At 39.0% G+C, this 22,932-nt stretch overlaps 1 protein-coding gene across 4 annotated transcripts; it reads left to right on the top strand.

Moving 5' to 3' along the window:
* Window positions 1-534: 534 nt before the first annotated feature.
* tasp1 (taspase, threonine aspartase, 1) lies at window positions 535-20,522 on the top strand. 4 transcript variants are annotated; one of them, XM_086093833.1, is made up of 16 exons: window positions 535-615; window positions 1,021-1,102; window positions 1,328-1,377; window positions 2,191-2,389; window positions 2,949-3,016; window positions 3,551-3,619; window positions 4,163-4,283; window positions 4,459-4,543; window positions 4,630-4,709; window positions 4,839-4,945; window positions 6,717-6,836; window positions 8,223-8,301; window positions 10,530-10,640; window positions 11,553-11,660; window positions 12,180-12,253; window positions 19,299-20,522. In XM_086093833.1, exons 4-16 carry the CDS (start codon window positions 2,263-2,265, stop codon window positions 19,389-19,391), a joined length of 1,242 nt encoding a protein of 413 aa, XP_085949959.1. In that variant the 5' UTR covers window positions 535-615; window positions 1,021-1,102; window positions 1,328-1,377; window positions 2,191-2,262; the 3' UTR covers window positions 19,392-20,522. The 4 variants fall into 4 exon arrangements, with proteins under 4 accessions (XP_085949959.1, XP_085949956.1, XP_085949957.1 ...); XM_086093830.1 differs by having other exon boundaries at window positions 4,609-4,709; XM_086093831.1 differs by having other exon boundaries at window positions 564-705; window positions 4,609-4,709.
* Window positions 20,523-22,932: the final 2,410 nt, after the last annotated feature.

Here is a 22,932-nt window from a genome sequence, read left to right as displayed (position 1 = left end):
TGTCAGGATGTCATACAGTGGCTGACTCCGCATTATAAGACAAAGACACGATCGCGTAAGCTTTTATACGTACTTTAAAGTCCATCTTCTCTTCCAACTCTGACGTGACGACCTCACCCTTGAGCCAAATTTGTGTGTTTTATTTTGAAGGGGAAAGGGCGGCATAATGCCCCACAGCTCTGGGGTCCAGGGTTTGAATCTCGTCTGCAAACCAATTGAACGTCTATTTAAAAAATTGTATTATGTGCAATACAAATACTGTGTTAAGTATAACCAACGATCAATGCTTTCCTAACTGTCCGTTTTTGACACTACACTGCGCACCCCAAAACTAAATTGTCATGAAAAGTAAATATACTGAAATAAATTATATCTGCTCTCAAATTACTCACAAATGTACACCCTTAATATAAAGTTTCTGCTCTCAATTTACTCACAAATGTACACCCTTAATGGAAAGTAATGTTCATGACTGTTTGGAGCGCTCATTTGAGTCACGTGATCTCGCGCCTCGCCCGTACAACTTCCTTAGCAACGTGTAGCTGAACCCGGAAGTACTTCATGACGCTTCGGCTAACCGGCTAATGTGACAGGGACGTCTGTCCAAGTTGCATGGTTAGTTTTAAGTAGTTGGGTTACAGTTGGTTCGTGTTCAGGACTTGCCAAATAACTGGTGTTTCGCTCGCGGGGGGGCGAGTATAAGTTGTAAATTGACGTTGTTTTGTGTTAGTGAATTGTTAGCTCACTCGCTTCCACCGCATGTTGTTTTGGCTGTACTGCGCCAGCGTATTTCCGATTGGAACTGTTATTATGACGAAATTATCAAGCGTTATATACAATACGCTAATTCTAAAAGGTACCGTTGTTGGAAAATTACATTTGCCAATGTCATTCCCTGTTTTAAAGCACTGTTGAGAGTCGCCTATAGAGTACATTTATATAAGTGCTCAAAGACAGTAATATATTACACGTTACTGTCACTGAAACAGTACATTTTATTGTGGAGTGTTTAATTTACAGTGGGTTCGTCGACCGCCGGCGTTTCAAGGTTACGAACGGCTGATACTTGCTTCCATTGTGCAGGCCAACCACAGGAAAAAAGGTTTGGTGTTTTTGTTTTTTATTTTGGCAACTGTTTGTCGTCTGATTATTTTGTATTTATGGTCTAGATTTTATTTTTATTTTTTACAAATATTTACAAACTAATATTTACGAGTATTTCAGGTTTTTATGACTTAGTTCGTTAGCATAACTGAATTAATAGAAATAGTATGTGTTCGTTTTTTATGTACTGGTACAAACGTACTGTACTTTGTTATGTTTTCAGCGGCCCGTCATGCATTTGTTACCTGGGCCTCCCGTGGGTACTTAAGTCGGGTAAGTAGATTTAGAGCTTGACTTACTAAAGGTTTGCACGTGTTAAAAAAACAAAACATAAAAAAGGTGCCAATCTTGATCGCTCTCAGAGATGTGGATGCTTCTCTACAAAGCAGGCAAACCTAGGATTCCGTATGTCAAAGTTCATTTTGCACGGTCTGGCAGAAGTAAATGTTGTTAGAATAATTAAACACACACAATGTGATTTATGAAACCTGAGATGAATGGGTGTGGCTAATTTGACCTTCCAGTTCTAACTTAATTTTGCGCGTATGGTAGAGTTGTTCCGATACCGATACTGGTATCGGCAGAGGCCCCGATACTGCATTAAAACAGTGGTATCGGTGAGTACTAACAAGTAACATGCCGATACCATTAATTCTGACTAATATAGGACTTTGGATGCAGCATCTTGTGTCTTGCTCATGCACGACATTCACTGATGGCAGGACAGGACAGCGTTTTCATGTTGAGAAAAAAACAACAACAACTTAAGTATCGGTATGGTATCGGCCGATACTGCAAAGCTGGGTATCGGGGGACAAAAAACGGTATTGGAACAACACTAGCACATGGTGCTCTCTCATATTTTCCATAGTGAATGTGCATCAGTTTGTATGTTAAGTATCTTGTCTTTGTAGTGTATCCAAATTGAATATAGGTTGAAAGGGATTTGCAAATTATTGTATTCTGTTTTTATTTACGTTTTACACAGCGCCCCAACTTCATTGTAATTGGGCTTTGTACAGATCAACACTAACGACATTTGGAGGTATCTTATTGTATCGTTTTTATTGTCTTTTACCTTGACAGGTGTACCTTCAAAATGTTTCCCTCACACTCAAATGATGAGCCACGATAGGCTTGTCAAGATATGCAAGGGTTATGGAAAGTCTTCAAAACTCTGCTGAGGAGCAACAATGCACTTTTTACAAAGACAATTCATGGTCCAAGAAACAGGAATCAGCTAACACCAAACCAGGTGTCGGTGGATTTGTTTTAGTGCATGCCGGTAAGTTCCATGGACTACGTTTTCTTTTTGACTAAAGAAATTTGAATATTTTATTAAGTGGTTTGCACATCTGCCTCACAGTTTTTAGGATTGGGGTTTGAATCTCAGTGTGGAGTTCTTCTTGTGCTTGCTTAGGTTTTCTTTAGGGACTTTGGCTTTTTCCCATATTACAAAAACATGCATTTAAAATTAAATGAAGACTTTGAATATCTGTAAGCGGTAATACTGTGTCAGTGTTAACAGTTGTTTATGTTCACTTTTATTGTCTGGCAACCAGTCCAGGATGTTGCTCATAGTCAGTTATGATGGGCTCCAGCACACCCACGATCATAGTGAGAATAAATTAGATAGATAGATGGATAGTTGACTCTATCTATCTATCTATCTATCTATCTATCTATCTATCTATCTATCTAAGTAAGTTTGTTGTAATGCTTCTCTTTCAATGGAGACAAAATAGAATTAAATCTTCAAGACTCATTAAGCATCTTTTAATAGGTAAATGATTTTCTCTTTCATGGTCAGTCACTTTTATACTATTGCTCTCTTGTTGTTTCAGGTGCAGGTTACCATTCAGAATCCAAGGCGAAGGAGTACAAGCATGTATGCAAAAGAGCTTGCCAACAAGTAAGTGGACTCCCGTCAACAGCATGCATGAATCCTTTACATAATTACTTGCAGAGAAAAGGGTAATAAATCCAAAGTGGAAGTACTTTGAATCATTTGAATAATGCAATGTTTTAATAATTTTCTCACATTTTGTTCTCAAACTTCATTTTGCCCCCGGCCCCTGAGGATCTCACCCTCTCCCTTGTATCCCTTTTAGTTAACATTACTTAGCAAATAACAATAAATGAAACCACCACACCTAAACACCTACCTCCATCATCATGTTTCACTTTTGTTAACGTTAAGTTGTTAAGATTTTTTATTTTTTATTTTTTTATTTTCCCCTTAATTTGCCGATGTTAAAATATAAGTTCAGACAAAATGAGGTGTAGAAATTGGTGGTGAAACAATTGGTACAATTCTTCTGCTTTGAATTGAATATTTTTATGATTCAATGGTTTTAACTTTAACACTAAATATCCTTCCTCACAATATTTTACAAATTGAGGCATGCCAGCTCAATGTCACTAAGAAGTTAACACAAATTTTCAGGCAGTGGACCAGCTCAAAGCAGGGGCCCTTGCAGTTGAAGCTGTGGCTGCAGCACTGGTTGCGCTTGAGGTTGGTTTCTTATAATTCAACTTTCATTATTTTAATAGACTAAATTAATTTATGTACAATTTAATAACTGCTAAATTTAATTTAACACATGTATGTGTTTAAAAAAAATAATAAAAAGACCAAAAAAAATCCTTTGTGTTCTTAGATTGACCATGATTGTGGATACGTCTTGTTACATGTTACAAGGGATAATTTTCCTCTGGCAAGGGTTGGGGAAAAAGAACAATTACTTTGTTGTAAATGCTTTATTTCAAGTTGTTTATGGAAGACTGTAAATACATCAGCCATATATACCGGTACTTCCAGTACTGTACATTCCACAGCAAAATCTGCATGTTAGTAAATAAATAAGTTCATGAAACGTTCTTATAAAAAAAATAGTACAAGGAAAGCAGGAAGAATATCCAAATAATTTGTCATCCACAGCGAACAACATCGTAAACTTAATAGCAATGGACCAAGCCAAAACAGCCACTGATCCTTGAGATTACTTTGGTAATCCATTGTCACTGCAACCTGCTCATATGTTCTATGTGTTCCCAGGACTCTCCTTTTACGAATGCAGGTATGGGCTCCAACATAAACTTGTCAGGGGAAATCGAGTGTGATGCCAGTATCATGGATGGGAAATCACTGCAATATGGAGCTGTAGGTGCTATTAGTGGTACGTTTTTACATTCTCAATAGAATATATTGAACAGTCACTCATATTACTCACTCGGGGTGAGTGTTGCCATATTAGTACAATAGTCAGAAAGTGTGTGTAGATGTATTTGTAAACACGCGTTTGTATAAAATCACTGATTCCATTGTCCTGCTAATGCATACCCTCCTTGCAGGTTTTAAGAACCCTGTCTTGGTTGCAAATCGACTACTGAGTGAAGCACAGAAAGGGAAACTTTCAGCCGGCAGAATACCTCCCTGGTGAATATCATAATCCCCAATTACTTTGTCAGTAAATCTGGACTATATTTTAACTTTTTGATCAGTATCAATGATTTCTTTGCCAGCTTTTTAGTGGGACGGGGCGCACACGAGTGGGCCATTAGCCATGGTGTCCCACCCTGCCCCTCAGAGAAAATGACCACTAGTGAGTGTTTTTCTACTAGTTCTATATTATATAATTCTCGTAAGAGCTGAAAGTTATTGGCGATTCTACAAAGGTCAATCTGGATGTGTGATGGCAGAAAAATCTGTTTTTGTTTTTTATCACATACAGAGTTCAGTTTATCTGCATTCAAGCGGAACAAAAGAAAGATGGAGCTGGCTGAGAAAATGGACCGAGGACATAATCAAACAAAGAAAAGAAGACAATCAAGTGGGAATGTGAGTAGTATTATATTATGTATTTTTTAGATATAAGAAAACAGTTGCTACTACACTATCGACATCAAGAATATGACAAAAGGTGCAGTGGTTATTACATCCCCCTCAAATTATACTGCATACAAACTGACAAGCCATTGCACGTCTAATAGAAATTGAATAATGCAATAAGTGAGGTGTGTTCTCCTATATACGAGTTGGTAGACTGTAAAGATACTTTTCCAAAAAGGATGCTAATGTTGACAGTGATTAGTGCAGTTTCATTGCACTGTACACCACAACTGGAGACTGATTTGATGAGTTTAACTTAAAAAGCAGCTGAGCCAAGAGTGATTGTGCTCCCAACCCACAAAGTGCTGCTACCCACACACAAAAGAGAACAGAAGAGTCTTATTTTTAATGTTAATTATGTAAAATTGACTACACCGTGTGAACTGCCATTGCCAGATGTTGCTAATAGTACCTCTTCCTAACAATTATTCTAGTCTATTGAGTTCAGTTTGGCTATCATCAATATTACTGACATATGTTCAATAAAGAGCAACTGTGTAGTTGTACCGATTGTTGACGTAGCCATCTTCAAGTAGTACATAATCAAATGATTGATTTGTCTGTCAAATGGCTTGTTAACAAACGAGTTACGGGTTTCAATTCCTCCCTTCTTAGCTTACGTAAACCTCCATGACCTGTTAAGAAATTAGTATGTGGCCATCTGGTGCAGCCCAGCAACCAATCGGTCACCTTTAGCATTCAGAATTATACTTAGCTTCCTATCAGACGGTATAAATACTATTTTTCAATGGAGCGATCAGTTAATGAGCTTAATAAAATTGCAGTTCGCCGGTAGTGTTTAAATCTCTACCTTTTGATAAATTCATACTTTATATTGAATATACCGTCTAGACCGCGCACCTCTACATGTTACGTAAAAGTTGTTGTTGTAAACGTGACGCTTAGTCTGGCGGGGGGGGGGACAAGAAAATCCTTGAGGTCCACCAGGCCTATAAAGCAGTGGGAGAAACCCTAAAGTATATTCATAAAATAATGAAGTTATTTAAATAGATATATTGCTCCATGTTGTGATCGGAATGGTAATTGTTTTTTTGTTAACACTCACTGATTGGTGATCACCCCCAACAATCATTATCGTGTAAAGTGTAGTGTGAATCCAGGTTTCCAACCTGACTGTGAAGAGTTTGTATGGTGGTTTGTCTAAATGTACCCTGCCACTTGCCTGAATTGAAGTCACCAAGGATAATCTATAGCTGATTTATGACCCTGATGAGGTTAAGTGGTAAAATAAATGAATGGATCTATGCTATTAGTGTTATAACTAACTAACCTTTTCTTTTAACCTAGTCTTCGAATGAATGTTTCAGTTTCTGGTTGGGTTTAGAAGTGCATCACATTCCGGTGTAATGGCTTGAATTGCAGTCTCATGAAGGTTGTAGCAAATCATGCCTGAGGAAAACTGCAATCAGGGAGGACTCAACTCAAGATGAATGAAATTCGAAGAGCATTAAAGAGTGATTCATACGACGCTTGTCAAGTGCAGTTTGTAATCTATTTCTAATGCAGCACTTGTGCAGTTTGCAAAACATCAGCCTCTCTCCAAACTCTTCCTTTTGTATATAATTACTTATGGACTGATTGTACTGTAGTTCACAGGAACAGGCTCACCATGACCAGACCAAACTGGATCAACTGTCAAATAGATGCATTTTACAATTTTTTAACAATTCCTCACTGTTAATCTTTTCCTGTGTTGTAGGAAAATTGTTCAGAGTGCCTTGATACTGTTGGAGCCGTTGTCGTTGACATGCAAGGAAATGTAGCTGCAGCGGTTTCCAGTGGAGGTCTAGCCATGAAACATCCTGGCAGAGTTGGCCAGGTAAGAGAGTTTGTTGGTTTTTAATTGTATGCTATGAGGGAGGCATTTATAATAATGGTTTGGTCTATCTCTTAATCTAATCCCATAGCTGCTCAAAATCAAGTTTCCTAAAGCTATTGATGTCATGTCTATATTTCCTTTAGCTCCTTGGCTGCACATTTGCACTGATTGTGGGGATTGTTATTGTATGCTGTCATTTGGCCTTCTAAATCACAGTGCTGCAGCAGGAGAGCATAAAAAATATCCTGAGGAAAAAAAGCTAAATCAAGGGGGCTGGGTTTTTGGCAATCAGCAAGGTGACAAAAATAAGTCCTGCTTCCAGTTCCACCAATCACTTTTAAAAATATATATATTTACAGTCAGTCAGTGAGTTAAATGTTGTGTTTCACTTAACTTTTCTGCGTAACATTTTCATGTTTGGGATTCACATTGTTTCTCTTGTTGTAATGAGCACTCTTTTTTTCCCCCCCTCAATGTCCAAACTCTGGTAAGCGGCGAGCCAATTGAAAGAAAAAGGGTCAACATAGTACAGGGTGTTCCAAAAAATTGACATCATTTTAAATATGCACATCTGAGTGACTGCATGTTCCAGGCATCCATCCATCTTCTGCCGCATATGCGAAGCCCAGACTTCCCCCTCCCCAGCCACTTCAACCAGCTCCTCCGACGAGATCCCAAGGCCTTCCCAGGCCAGCAAAGAGACATTGTCTCTCCAGTGTGTCCTATGTCGTCCCCGGGGCCTCCCGCTGGTGGGACATGCCCAGAACACCTCTCCAGGGAGGCGTCCAGGAGCCCGAGCCACCCCAGCTGGCTCCTCTCAACGCGGAGGAGCAGCGGCTCGACTCTGAGTCCCTCCCGGATGGCCGAGCTTCTCACCCTATCTCTAAAGGAGAGCCTGACCCCGGACACCCTGCGGAGGAAACTCTTTTCGGCCGCTTGTATCCGGGATCTTATTCTTTCGGTCACAACATCACGTTCCAGGCAAATTAAATTAAATACAGTATACAGTACTTCTTTTTGGAAAAATAAAAGCTTAATTTAACCAAATTTCAACTGGATATTCAAACGGATATAGATTTTATTACCGTTTTTCCAAAGCTTCACAGGCATGGCACATGTTTTCCTGGTTTCCGCCTCTGTTGAATTTTTTGAAGTCTGCCTAGAGAGGTATTTTTATTTTTTTGAAAATGCATGCTAACAATGTTTGACTTCTCTCTTCATGTCATGGTCATTCTTCACCCTGAAGACAAAAGAAACGTCAGCTCAGACAAAAAAATTATGTCAACTTTTTGTGTTTTCACAAAAAAAGTCATTGACTTGCACAAAAACTGACATATCAACAGTTATTTTTGCTTTTAAAGACTTATGTTTTCCTTCTTCTCTCAGGCTGCTCATTATGGATGTGGCTGCTGGGCTGAAAATGCATGTAACATGAACCCTTACTCTACAGCAGTGAGTACCTCAGGTATAACACTCCTCAACCTTCTACCGGTACTTGGTCAATGAGTCTGCACGTTTACCACAAGCCCCACATTTTGTTTCAGTGACGATATGAATCAGAACCAGATATTCTATTTGAGCCTGTTATTTAGCTCCAGTGAGTCAAGCTTTAAAAGGCTTGATAATTCTTTCCGATGACCTCCAACCATTCTTGCTGAGTGATTTTCATCAGTCACTTCCTCGGATGATTGAGTCATCTTTCTCTGCTCGTTGTTAGTCATCTGCAGGCCAGGTGCCTTGCAAGGCACTTTGAATTTACAGTGACATTCAACAATGATCACCTGCTATGAATAAAAAGTGTGCATAGCCATTGGAGTGCATGCAGCACAATGCAGGTTTGTGTTTGAGCTTTCTTGTACAGTTAAAGTTATAGATTTGCAACTTCTATCTCCCCAAAATTAATTCTATAGACTTTTGTGCTATGAAAGTTGCTGTATTGTAGTTGTTACTTTTTCATGGATAAATAATGTGTGTATCATTCACATAAAAATGTGCACCTGCTGTGTCCTAGTTTTAAGTGTAAAATGTTTGAGGTAATTTTTTACAATTGGCCTGTTCTCTATAATGTAAATGTGATCATACAGTCATTCAAACATAACCGACCTCATTTTTCAGCTAATTTCGCTGAAACAATTGTCTGAATATCTAATATCAGAACATGATTATCCCTCTCTATTACCATAAAGGTAACAAATTCAGATTAAATAACATTACAATGTTTTATTTCTGTCCAACTGTTAATGCATTATCAAAGTTGACGAAGTGTGGGTTCAATATTATGCACTACTGTGTTTCTACCACATCCTCTCTTCACTGTGATGTTGCCCAGTCTCTGATGTTGGCTAAAAATCTTTATGAGGATGTCAAGGGGATGGAGAGTATAATGTGTGTTCCAGTGTGTCACCTGTTTTTAATTTCCCTGCATGAAAGCCAGCCCCATCAAAAGAACTAGGAAAAACAATAGTTTTCATGCTGACATAAAGAGCGTTTGATCCTCACCCTCTGTCATTGACTTGGTCCCTCACCGCCTTCCACTCTATTGTGTTTTTATTTGTAATATGTCGCTCGTACTTTGTTGTGGCCCTTAAAAGAACAGCTTGTCACTGTTTACTCTTGCTGCTGCTGGCTGTTACAGTCTACTTTTATTCTGATAGCACTGCAAATCTAGTTGAACATTGTTTGTGTTGCCGTGATCACTCTTTGAGCGCTATGCAGTGCACAGAGTGTAAAAGCCCAAGTACCTGGCCAATCTGACATTCTGCTCTCATTAGAAAATAACTACGCTGGTCCAGGCATCTGCACTCCACAGTTGCAGAACTGTATTCTGTTGTGTTGTAGTTACTCAATATTTTATGGGGGTTTCATTTGTGTTTGTAAAAACAACATGACAATGCTCTCAATGAGGTTTAACACATTTTCTATGGTATGTGTTGTTTTCAGGCTTAAATTGGTCATGTGTGAGTGATCCAAGAGAAGCCTGCATTCATATTCCCCTTTTCTTATCCACAACAAGACATAAATGTGCTTTTTTTTAATTTACCCATAAGTAGCGTATTATCCCAGATATACCATACAAAAATAAATTTGCTATATTTTGCCTTAAAGGCTTTAGATTGTAATTTGAGACACTTATGCCAGAGGCCTTTTGCTTTTTATAGATCCCTCACTTAAAGTCTTTGCACTATGTTTCTGTTTCGCCCCTTGGACGTGATACCATAACCACATGCAACACGAGCAAACAGCTTTAAAATAATTCAGAGCTTTTGGCAAGAATAACATGTTCACACTCCATTGTATACACATATTTTATGTATCCCACAGATTTGTTTACTTGGAATTTAAGAATAGGAAAATATACAATGTTTCAGACTTTGTAGATAAAGTTGTTAGTGTTACATCTGGCAGGCGGTCACTCATGTTCACCAACATCTGTTTCATTTTAACCCCCTAGTGAGCCAGTGGTGCCATAATAATAACTTTAAGGATAACAATAGTAATTTTTCCTTTGTTTACGTGCCATATTTTTGTGCTACATAAGCATACAATTAACTTAATTTGTATTTAATAAAGTAATATATGAATGATCTTGAAACCAAATCCATAAAATTTCCGTTAGAACGATTTGCTAGTTGCAAATGTTGTGGAAATAATGCAGGTCTGTTTTACTCAGTTGTGTCTTTGTGTCACCTGCAGGCTGTGGGGAGCATCTGATTCGCACAATGCTGGCACGGGAATGCTCCGCTGCCATGCAGTCAGAAGATGCCCATCAGGCGCTATTGGAAGCTATGCAAAACAAGTTCATCAGTGAGTTGCACATATGTAGCTTTCATTAACATTTCTCAGGGAAATGCAGATTTGTCAGCCAAGAATGAGTTAGTGGAAAAACAATGATTTTTGAACAAGATTAACAGACAGATGTAACAAACAGATGTTGGGTAGCCCCCTTTGGGAAGACCAGAATCAAAAGAAAAGTTGTATGATTTATTGTTGTTTTTTCTTCTTGTAACTTGGCCTCCAAATACCCCCACACTTCATGGTGGATGGCCAAAGTTCGTTTTGTTTTCATTGAATGTTCATGTGATGGTTTAATTTGTTTTATTAATTTTATAATTTATAGCTTGGTGTACTCTGCCAGTGACCATGGGTCTGTACCACTTAGGCTCTGTCATTAATCAATTTCAATGACACATTTGGAGCAGGTGATTGGAGCCAGTTTAAGTTAATTCAGCGCCATAAATCCTGCTCTAGCTTTGGTAATGGTTTCTATAATGTGAAGGCCACTTACACAGTCGATATCACTTCATTTTTGTTTGCGTCAGCACTACAGTTGAAAGGTTTTCTCGTGACATACCTCTCAAAGACAAGCTAAAATAATGTATACATCCACCAATTTATCACAGTTGATGGATAAACAATGGGGAAAATTAAGGCAGTATATACTTTGCTGCTATGCTATGAACAAGCATTGGCTTTTCATTGTCGTATAGGTACATTTTTATTCAACCTGTAGGTAAGTGTTTGACACATTTTATTTTACACACTGCAAATTAAATACATTAAATACATATAAATACACAATTGCATTCAATAATTTAATTTGCATCAAAGGAATAGATCTGTTTTGTCTGTTTTGTTTCTTTCATGTGACATATTTAGAAAGGTTTGATATGGAAGGTACATTTTGCCACTAAAATATTTTACTCTTTGTTCATTAAGGCTCACCCTTTCTGGCCAGTGAAGATCGAGTTTTGGGTGGAGTAATCGTCTTGCGGTGCAGCAGATGTGTGGAACCTCAGCCATCTACAAATGTTCAGGGTTCTCTTGGTGAGACATGGGGTACACACTTTGATTCCATGCCTCAGCTGAGGTCAGACGAAAATGTGGCTGCAAATATTTTAAATCTATCATCTGACAATTGGATAGAAGGAAGAGGTGGGTTGGGTTAGGGGGGTGTGGTTGTAGGGGGGCTTCATCTTGGCTTTCCTGGCGGGTGGTCTGTTTTAACTTGCACAATCAGGCTCCAGTTTCACACCCTTCATCTCAGATCTCACGAAGACCTCCCACTATGGAATCAAATGCTAATCTTCAGACAAGCTGGCCTTCTGAATGTGCCTCAGTTTGGCTGATTGTATTGGTAGATCTGGTTTCTCTACCTGTAGTTTTTTTGTGTGTCTGCAGCAGATGGCTTTTTTTTCCCTTTAGCAAACTATAAACTGAGTTGGGATAATATTGCTTGAATTCAGTACCATTATTTGGTTATTATTTGAGTAGCACTCTTCTGCTTTATAATCAAAATGCTGTATTGTATATTTCATCTGTCCTTCTTATGTTTTGTTTGCACAGTGGAGTTTCTTTGGAGCCACACAACAGAAAGCATGTGTGTCGGCTACATGTCTGCCCAAGATAGCAAAGCAAAGGTGAGCTCTATTAAACTGCCTCAACAATCGAATCACGTCTTTTCAGCTTCAACAAAATTTTACTATTACGTGGCCAACGTAACTATTTTATATTAGGAAAATCTCACTGTACTCCACCAAACACAAATGTCAGAAAAAGTTGATACACATGGCAATTATGTCATTCAGTAGAAGAACATTTAATTGTTCTGTCTGTCACTAAAGCAAATTATATATTTAATGGATGGATGAGCAAAGATACGCAGATATGCAGAAAATATATATATATATTCTTGAAAAAAATAAGTAAAATTGGATAATTTCCTGTGGCACGCCTGATAATCTCTCGTAAAAACACTAATGTGCTGGAGCACAGTGGTTGGAAATCACTGGACTAGAGTTAGCATTGTATAACGTAATTTGTGAGGTTTTGCTATAATGTTTCGTCAGTCAATTTTGTCAGCATTCTTTGCGACATCTGGCCAAACAAATAATCAACAATTAAGAAAAAATGTGCCTGTATAATATTGTTGCAGTTAGCCATATAACATACACTACCACTCACCTAATCATATGAAAACATGCAGAGAGTAACCATAGAAACAAAATATAAAGTGAACATCAAGCATCGGCAAGTTCTCACAAAGGCAGAAATTTGGCAGCTGATCGATCCTTGTTTCCAGATGTGCTGTCCAAGCTACTTTATCGTAGCACAAAGAAACATGCAAGCCTGTGGAGCAACTACGAAACAGAGCAGCAGAAGAAAGACAGATCACGATTCGTTCTTTTGAAATGGTTAGATGACTTGCAATGCCATCATCAGCGTGTTGGTAAAATCCATAATTTGGACGAATATTGTCAGAAATGGACTTTGGAGGGCTTGCCATAAGCATATACAGTATGTCCAAGGTGGTCTGGATTGAAGAGTAATGTCTGGAAATATGCATCAAAAGACAGCAGCCTGTTGAGTTGAGAGTTTGAAAAGGCTTTGTATATAAAACAAAATTTCTTGTTTGGATTTTGGGCTGAATCTCTGCAAATGAATTGTGGGAATTTGTGCATTGGAAGGTTGGTTGACCTCGTCGGTGTCTGTTCAACACACACACACACACATTGTCAGGGACTATTTAAACCATTTCTCCTCCCCTGCTGCTTTTTGTTTGTTTTATCTAGTCATCTTAGTGCATTCATTGTTGTCTTCATTGTTTTTGTTTAATTATTTTTACATTAGCGTTTCAGTCTCAGTTTCAAGATACTATTGCATTGGCTTCATGGCTTTGAGTACTGATCACATTGATTTATTTGGCCTATAAATCTCACTCTGAATGAGGAGAGGCCACTGTTGTTCAAGGTTGGCTCAGATTTCAAAGCGTTGGTGCTATGTCCTGCTGAGCACCGTTCCACCCCTCCTCACTTCACTCATGCCTCGTGGTATATCTGTCTTTGTACACCAACTCCTTATCAGGCAGTAAATGCTCTCAAAAATATCATAAGAGTTTGGGTAGTTGTTTGAATAAAGTAGAATTTCATATCCCTGGTTGGTAGCAGAATAGTTTGCTCTCTCACCCGGGTAAACCTAATGTCTCATGTAGTTCACTTTGTGTGTATTTACAGCAATTATATTAAGCAATCACATCCATGGCTTTTACAGCAAAAAATTGCAGTGTTACGTTAAAGACAGATAAAGCAGTATGTTAAAGGGGTGAGCCTACAAAGCTCTCAATGCATCTGTTTCTTTTACCATCAGCATGCCAAAGCAGCTGGCTGTCCAATACTTCAAGCCAACATTGTGGGTGCAAAACAAAACTTGAGCCTTTGCTTCTCTGCTGGGCCTCTAAACGCTGCCAACACATTCTCCACTGAATGAATGCCAAAGTGAAGGGCATCTGTTTCCTCTCCAGTCTGTTTAGGTCACAGAAAAGGGCATCGATTTAAAGCTTTTGTTGTGTAAGTGCTGTGTCTTGATACTGAACAGTTTTGAACAGTTGTTCCCTAATAAGCAGCTACAATGATGACTTCATTCATTGGCGTAGTAAAAAAATTGTATTCAGGGTTTCAGTTGGTTTTTGCAGGTCAATGGGGAATGGAGATGGATGTTTATTAGGCACCCTAAGGGACCATTTACACTGGGCCAATTTGAGTGTGCTGTGCCCCAGTAAGATGAACTCTTCGTCCCTTGTCCACCTCGGCACATGCTCACACTGCTCAACTCATCCATGTCATACTACATCACTTCCCTTTTTTTTTCCTACACCTTAATGATGCCCAAAGCCTCACGTTCACCCATTCATACACCAGTGGTTGGCTGCTGCCATGTAGGGCGCTGCCAGGTCCACTGAGAGCAAATCAGGGTTCAGTGTCTTGCTTAAGGACACTTCGACACGGTCACGAGGGCTGAGGATCGAACCCACAACCACTCTACCACTAAGCCATGCCACCCCAAGTGTAAATAGTTTTACAGAAAGACCTATTTATCCCAAAATTGCTTAAAATTTTCTCTGGTATCAGTAGCCGACTCGCCCATTCCTATATTTTATGCAAGGTGGCGGTCTTCATAAAAAAATGGTGGGAGAAACGATTCATTATATGAGTTATATCTAGTTTGATCACTTGTGAGTGTGCTCGTGCATTAGCAAACATGCTAGTCCCCAACCAGGAGTCAGCAAAATACTGCGCGTCGGCCTGCTTCAGCGCTTTCAGATTGGACAAATGACCTAGAATTTCATTTTTAGATGTCCCAAAGTGCAGCAGAAATTGGCTTTATTCAGAGTGAGATCCTTTTAATACTGTCAAATTAGCATAACATGTCTGCACCTTTACACTGGACTGGACATTTAGAGCCTTACAAAAGAGCTAAATTGACAGGCAAAGACACTGCTAAAACACGGTTTCCCCCCATGTCTTGTCATGATTGCGCAGATAAAAGAGAAATATAAAATATGGTGCCCCCCACCTAGGCGCTTTTCCCTCTTCCTGGACATCATTACCACTATAAAGCTTTTGCTGCGCAAACTAAGGCCAGAGATAATAGGATAGCATGCAATGCAAGTCCCTTTGATATTGTCTAGTTTTTTTACATGACAAGTGTCTCTCTTTCTTGTACATTTTGTTTTTGTTATCCATTTAGCCTTGGTAATAAATAGCACATGATTCAAAGAATGTGAAAGCCACAACAAAACAGTGACATAGTCAGCGTGCTAAAAGTGTTTTTTGGCGTATTCACTGGAGTTAGCATGTGGCTTGTCTTGCCTCTAGAGGCATTCGTGAAGTTGTTTGTCGCTCACAAATTCACATCAACTATGTCTTTCATGTGATGTTTTGACCCGGCTTTTGTCTTGTCATGTGGTCGCTTCACTGGGTGACAACTTGACAAACAGGCACGCTGTTGATTTGTAGCTCCTCGTTCTCTGTTTATTTTGCATTGCTATCATGTAATGGGACAATTATTCCATCCCACCAAAGGTCGCTATCATGGAATAAACATGCATTCTATTAATAGGCCATGATAAAAAAATTAAATAAAATAAATAAAATAAAAATAGGCCATGATACAACATATTGACATGTTGGCCTGTTGATGTTGGATAATAGTAGAGCGGTCAAAATTAATCGACAAGTAATTGATTATCAAATTAATCGACAACTATTTTAACAGTAATTGTTCACTGATTTCCGTATTCCTTTATGACAGAAGACTGATTATCTTTTGTGTTTATTCAAAATAAGACATTTGCAAACATCTGCTATACGAAGTACAAAATTACCACCAATCACTGGTTAATAAACCGTAATCAGGGGGAAAATGCTTTTATAATACTCTTTAATGCGAAATTAAAATGAACCTGATTAATCGATTGAATAATCGATAGATTATTCGATTCTAAAAATATTCGATAGTGACAGCACTACATAATAGTACAGTCTGTCCAACACAATATTGCCAAATAGATTGTGATTGAAGTTATAATGGACACGTGCATCCATTGCATTAAATGGCTACACTATGGTTATTTACTGACTATAAATAAGCATCCATCCTCCCTCAACCGCATAAGAAGAGTTTTGGAATGAGCAACATGCCGTCAGCATTGTGGTGAGCTTGCTTACTTGCTCTTTTTTTTTTTGCCTGCCCCTTCATTATGTGTCAGGTTGCCAGAAAAGTGAAGGTCTAAAAAGCTGATTGACGGGTTGCATGCTGGTGTGTTGTTAATGTTTATCATGCATAGCCCTTATACTGTAAATCGTTGTAAATAGTATACGTCTTGATTTCTATTAAATTTAGTCCGAATTGTTAGGACTTCAAAGGCTCTTCTGACATGAAAGCACCTTAAGTTGATTATGACTCGGCTTTGAACCTTCACTTGAAGCAGATTTAAAATGGCTGTTCTCAAAACCCATCCACAAAAGATGAAGGGAATGAGATGAAGACAGAAGGTTGTATTGGAGGCATAATAACCCCCGTGAGTGTTGCCATGTGTGTGCGTAGCCTCGTCTGGGTGATGTTCCAGTGTATGACAGTTGCCCCCGGGGTGCCAGAGGCCATAGTCCTAGGACTTCTCTTCAAGAATGTTATAGAGATGGATGAGCATGCAACTAGAGATGTGATGTCAGGCCAATTCAGTGGCCTGTTGTTTCTCTTTCGGTTATTTCTGATATTTTTTTTATTTAGGATGACCCACTGCCCCCCGCAAATAAACCTCGCATCCAAGTGTCATTCAATAGTCAAAATAGACAAATGGAGATGAAATATAACCTAGTGTTCCAGATCAAAAACATCGGCCAACGTCGCACTGTGTTTATCAAACTAAAGTTGATTTGAGTCTGGACCGATGTGCGGCAGCTGTCTGGAGACCGCAAGAGATCAAACACTCTGCGTTTTTGTGAGTTTGATGCTCTGCTGCCTAAAACGTTCACAGTGGTCACATTTGATCAACAAACTGACCTGCAAGTAATTAATTCTGCAGCTTTGACACTTTAGCTTGTCAGATCATTTGCTGATGTAAAGTTGCGATTTTGACGGTTTACATTGGGCCAGCTGTTACCCAGTTGATGCTACGAGTATGACTAGCTTCTTTTTTTTTTACACCAGTTAGTACTTGGATCTGACTAACTCACTTTTGTCACATTTTTACCTGATGAGCTTGTTGACAAAAAAAATCTGAATTTTATCTTAACCAAGCTTCACAGTTGTTGATTAGTGGCATCACTTTGCAGTGCTACACCATTGCATATACAGTATATAAATATTAGTGTAAAATAATTTGTAACTTTTAAAGGGGAAGTCAAATAAAAAAATAAAACGCAATACTAATCAGAATGCCGTGTTTGACTCGTGGTACCGCATATGACATTATTATTGTACATTATTGTGGATTTTACAGAAATTTTTTGACTTGGCTTCTCTTCTGTGTGGTCGTGTTCATCACAGGAACGTCTAATGTTAGGAGCATCTTCGTTTAGTGTTGAAAGGATTAGATCACAGTATTTTAACTATAGGCATATAATGATTAAATCTTACCTTTTACACCATGGTGATGTCATTTTTTATGAAATATTAGGTGTTTTGCTGGTTATTTTTCTAATTCGGAAGTAAAACACCCGTTTCAATAAAATCCCGCCTTTCCCCGTTTGGTTGCCGCACCCCCGGCGAGCCGGCTGCAGCCTGTTGCTGGAGCTCTGCGTTTGAGCACTCCTCTGGCCACGCAAGCCAATGAAGCCAACAATTCTTCAATAAACATTTGAAACAAAACGGCTCCTTGCCGCAAGAAATTGTGGAGGAGGAGGGGTGGAGAGGGAAGAAGAGAGGGGAAAGAAGAAGGAAAAAAAAAAACTAAGCGGGTCGCGAACCGGGGACCTGCTGCTTACAGGGTGAGCTACACCATTCGTTCAGTTAGGTTCAGCAGCATAAGTGTCAGCCAGATCCTTACAGCCAATTGGCATTGCACTTTGGCATTGCAAATGTGAAGGATAATTGATTGTTTTGAATTCATTTGGACAGGGTGGGTCCGCACCTAATGACGTCATAAAGTAAGCAGCTGCTTGTTTCCTCAGGTTGGGAGGGGCTGTTGCTTGGAGAGCAGAATGACCTAGAATTTCTCATAGAGGGGCAAATGGAGGAAAACACCACTTCGGTGATGTTTTTGGTGAGGGAATAGCATTCTAACAGGGTTAAAAGTTCCAAAAAGTAGATTTTTCACGTTGCTCTCCCTCTATACAGAGATAGGAAGTAACCAAGTAAAATTACTTTGTTACTGTACTTGAGCAGTTTTTTTCAATACGTTGTACTTTCCTGAGAATGTATTTTTTTAGACTACCTTTTACCTATAGCCATTACATATTAACATGAGTATCTGTACTTTTTACTCGATACATTTTCAAAACAAGGTCGTTACTTTTGTTTTGAAATGCATGAAAACCAATAAAATACTTGACCTGGAAGAAAAAGCAGCCGTCAATGTCTCCTGGCTCCGCCAATCATATGAAGCCAGGTTCTGGTTGGCTCTACGACACGCGATCACATGACGTGCAATTGGCTAGTTTAGAACAGCATGTAAATAGAGGGCAATGCGCGCCGCCACTCCAGAGGATAATTTGAACTCGATAAGATGAAAGCTGCAGACTGCCAGTCAACACTAACGTTCAATCATGTCAGCAAGGAGGGGACCAGCAACATGAGCGATTGATACTCAACACTGTCAACTCGACCCAGGGCTAGTCAGAGAGTCAACTGGCCGATGTATCCCCATTTTTGCTCCATCAGCTAATATCTTTTAAATTGATGTCGGAGGAAACATCCGGTAAAAATACGTTTTACTTCTACTCGTCGAGTACATTTCAGAGCCTGTACTTTTTCTTTTCTTTTTTTACTTTCACTTGAGTAATCATTTGAGTGAGTACTTTTACCAAAGTAGATTTTTACACAAGTAATGGTACTTTTACTCAAGTAGAGAATGTCAGTACTTTTCCTATCGCTGGTGTTAAATTATGAATCAATGTATGTCAATTTTATGCGAAGTAGTGTAGATGCATTTATATCTCACATTGTTATCTTCATTGCTTCTTCCAGACACGCATATCCAGATTACCACCTGGGACAGTTCCTGGTCAGTCCGTGGCCATCGAAGGAGGTGTTTGTCGCCTGATGAGCACGGTGGATTGAGTCCCATTCTCCTTTCTTGTTGGCTTCTCAAGCAATACTATACTCACAATTCATTATGATGGGTGATGTTTCACGTGTAGTTTGTGCACTTGCAGAACTTCCATATGCACTTGGATTATACTTGATGCACTGTTGCCTTGATGTGCCACATATCGATTTCTTCCTTTTTGTAGATAAGATACAATTTTGAGGTAAACAGGGTGGATTTTACTTTATATTGCTTCACTATTGGAACTATTTTTAAGGGATTTCAATACAAATTCCAATATAGGTGTAAAAAAAAAAAAAAATTTCAAGCACATTAAATGGAATTATGCACATTAGTGAATTCCTGCTATGTAATGAATGGTATACTATCTAATCTGACAGTAAAATATGATGTGATAATTACTCTGATAAACATATTCACATCTATGTAGTCTCACACACATCAATAACCCATGATGTACAAATATATCTATATATCTATATATATATCATGCTCCTTGGTCAGAGGTGGCAAATCCAGGTCCACAAAGTAAAAACCCTGCCACAGTATGGCTTTAGCCCCTGGTGCTAGCTAGCTAGCTCCCATGGTGCTGGTTTACCTGATAGGGAGCTAGCTAGCTAGGATCAATGGCTAAAGCCAAACTGTGCCAGTTTCTTTTTACTTTCTGGATGTGGATTTGCCACCTCTGTTCTTGGTTAATAAGACATTTTATAACCTTAGCATACTTAATGCAAAAGTAAATACATGGCACTGCATGTGCATCACATCACCAAGAGGGCAAAAGTGCATGTATGCACTTCCATAGCTGTGCTGACACTGTAGCACTCAGGTCGCAGTTAGATCTAAACCAAGAACGACTGTTAGCAAACTACAAATAATGTACCTTAAAAGAGACATGTATTTTGTTGTTCTGAGCGAAGGGGTTAATCTGTAATCCAATGAATGCATTAAACACATGTTTAAATGGTGCTGAATTTTACTTAAAAAAGTATAAATCCATACTTCTGTTAGGATTATTTTCTCTATTAATAAATGTTCAAGTCTCAAGACTATATGGCGCTTGTCACATGAAAATGCAGTGTAAAAATCCTAAAATATGTGCAGCTTTCTACAGAAGTAAATTAAACTTTTGTGTTACCATGTTACTGTGTCTATTTTGGGAAACTTCAGGACTTGAGACGTTTTCTTGGAGTTGGAGTGTGCCACACGCAGCTATTTGAGGAGTAGATTTTTTTACCCTATGAGACAGTGTTTTTTTCCTGTCAAAAATGTATAGTCTGGGAATAAATTGCATGCTGCGTTGGAAAAGAGAACTCGACCGACGGTCGCCAGTATGCTGAATGTCATGGCGCAATTATGTAGAAGAGCTACAATTTTCAACTTTTAAGCATCATTCATTCACACACTCTTTTTTTGTCTTATTGATGTTGTGATATAAGTGCGTAGTATTGGTCAATTTTTAAAACCACTCAGGCTGTTGAGACATACAGTAATGGCACTGATACCATTTCTGGTATCTGCATTGGAACATCCATAATTTGAATAAAATGTTAATTAGTAATGTTCAGAAATCAATTGAATGAGATTTTGGCGGCAGATTAAAACAAATCCACTGTTACTGCATGCTACTATACTTAGAACCATGATAATTGATTGGCTTCATCCACTAGTTTGGTTTGAAAGTGTAAGAAATTGCACTCCTGTGAGATCACTGACATGCAAAATGTAGCTGACAGGTTAGAAGTGTCAGAAATGTGTTTGTGTTTCCTCCCCAGCCTTCTGACCCTGGTTTGATCCTGCAAGTCCATCTAAAGAGAGGCAGTTGTTACTTAGCCCCTCACCCACACTCACACCAGTCACCATTAGCTTGATTACGGGCTATTACAGAGCGGCCACTTTTCATCAGAGCTAATCTGCGTTGCCGGGAGACCCTCAAGCAAATTCATCTTTGAAACCTTGCCCTTCAAGCATGAACCTTCTCTGCCCTGAATCCACCTTTTGCTTTGAAAAGGGATCCTGAATCTTTAAAAAGTGGACAAAGTCCTGAGCCGTTCAAGGTGTATCCAATGCCTGGTGCTCAGCAAGGCTCTAAAATGCAAAACAGACGGTGGAGCAAATAAAGATCAAAGGCGGCGAACCGAGCTGCTGTCCTCACATGCCAAACGCCACTGTCACAATGAATCACTGCCGTTTGCCTTCCGTGCTCATGCAGCTTCACCCCTGCCCGAAATCTCCCACCTCAGCGATGCCAACCGCCTCGTCGCTGTCACTGTTTAACATCCACTCACCGGGTCAACATTCACTGTGTACAGGCTGGCGATGTCTCTTTTAGTCAGAATTGACCCTCAGGAGGGAGGCAGGTTTTACCAGAACGAGTGTCAAGTTGTTGCAAAAGGATCTGCTACGCGAGGAAGTAAAGCCACTGTCTGACATTGTTGCCTTGGAAAAGATCTGTATGCGACTCGGATTTTTTCTTTCTTTTTTTTTACTCTTAAGCAAGCCATTCGCTTTCTAGTGAATACAGGGTATGTCTAAAAATGTGTTGGTTTTTTTGTCACTCATTTTAATATGGGTAAACTATTTGGTCCCACCCTAATCGGCTAATTTACGCAAACCTTTAAATCAACAAAACCATTTTCCAGGAAATTTTAGACCACTGTGTGCTTCCTATTGCGGACACACTATGGAAATCTTGATTTCATTTTCCATCAATACTTGGAACCTTGATCAGACTGCCAGAGGAACCAATGGCAGGTTTGATAACCACGGTGTTACTTTACTTGATTGGGCAGCAAACTCCCCTGACCTCAACCTCATAGAATATCTATGGGATATTGTTAAGAGGAAGATGAGAGACATCAGACCGGGCTTCCATTACACCTGAGCAGTGCCACAGGCTGAGGAAGCCCAATCAAATGTCGAGTATATAGAAATGAAGATAGTTTTCAGAAGCCTGACATTTCTACTTAAATGTCTTTTTTTATTGATATTATGTAATAATAAAAAAATTTGAGACATTGAATTTGGGGTTTTGACGATCTGTAAGACAGTCATCTTTAGCAATATCTTCAATTTGCTTTAGGAGTTATTATTTTATCTTTTATCTAAAGCCTTTTTATGGAGTGGCATGGCTCAGTGGTAGAGTGGTTGTCTCCCAACCCAGAGGTTTGAGTGCCTTAATAGGTGGAAAAGCGGTGGACAAGTGAAAGACCATTTGACAGTGTTAATTACTACACATACAAATTATATTCGTGATAGCCTAAGCAACAGTTGGTGTGAATAAATGGATGGTCTTCTTGTTACCAATACCCTTTGCAGATGATACTAATCTATTATTTTCCATGTGGATTTCCAGGTCGGCCTACTTATGGCTGAAGCAAATTTTGACCTAGATAATATTTCAGAATGGTTTATAGTGAACACATTTTCCCTCAATGTGCCTAAATCTAACATATTTAAATCGAAAAATAAAAAATACTCAAAGTCAATGCTTAACATTGGTATTTCTATAGGGGGGGAAACAATTATCAAGTCTTTTTAACAATCTTTGTT

This window comes from Leptonotus elevatus, chromosome 13, assembly GCF_054856555.1.
Source record: "Leptonotus elevatus isolate MCC_2025b chromosome 13, RoL_Lele_1.0, whole genome shotgun sequence".
Classification (NCBI taxonomy): domain Eukaryota; kingdom Metazoa; phylum Chordata; class Actinopteri; order Syngnathiformes; family Syngnathidae; genus Leptonotus; species Leptonotus elevatus.
Note: the sequence above shows the minus strand (reverse complement) of the source record. Positions and strands in the feature narration are given on the sequence as shown.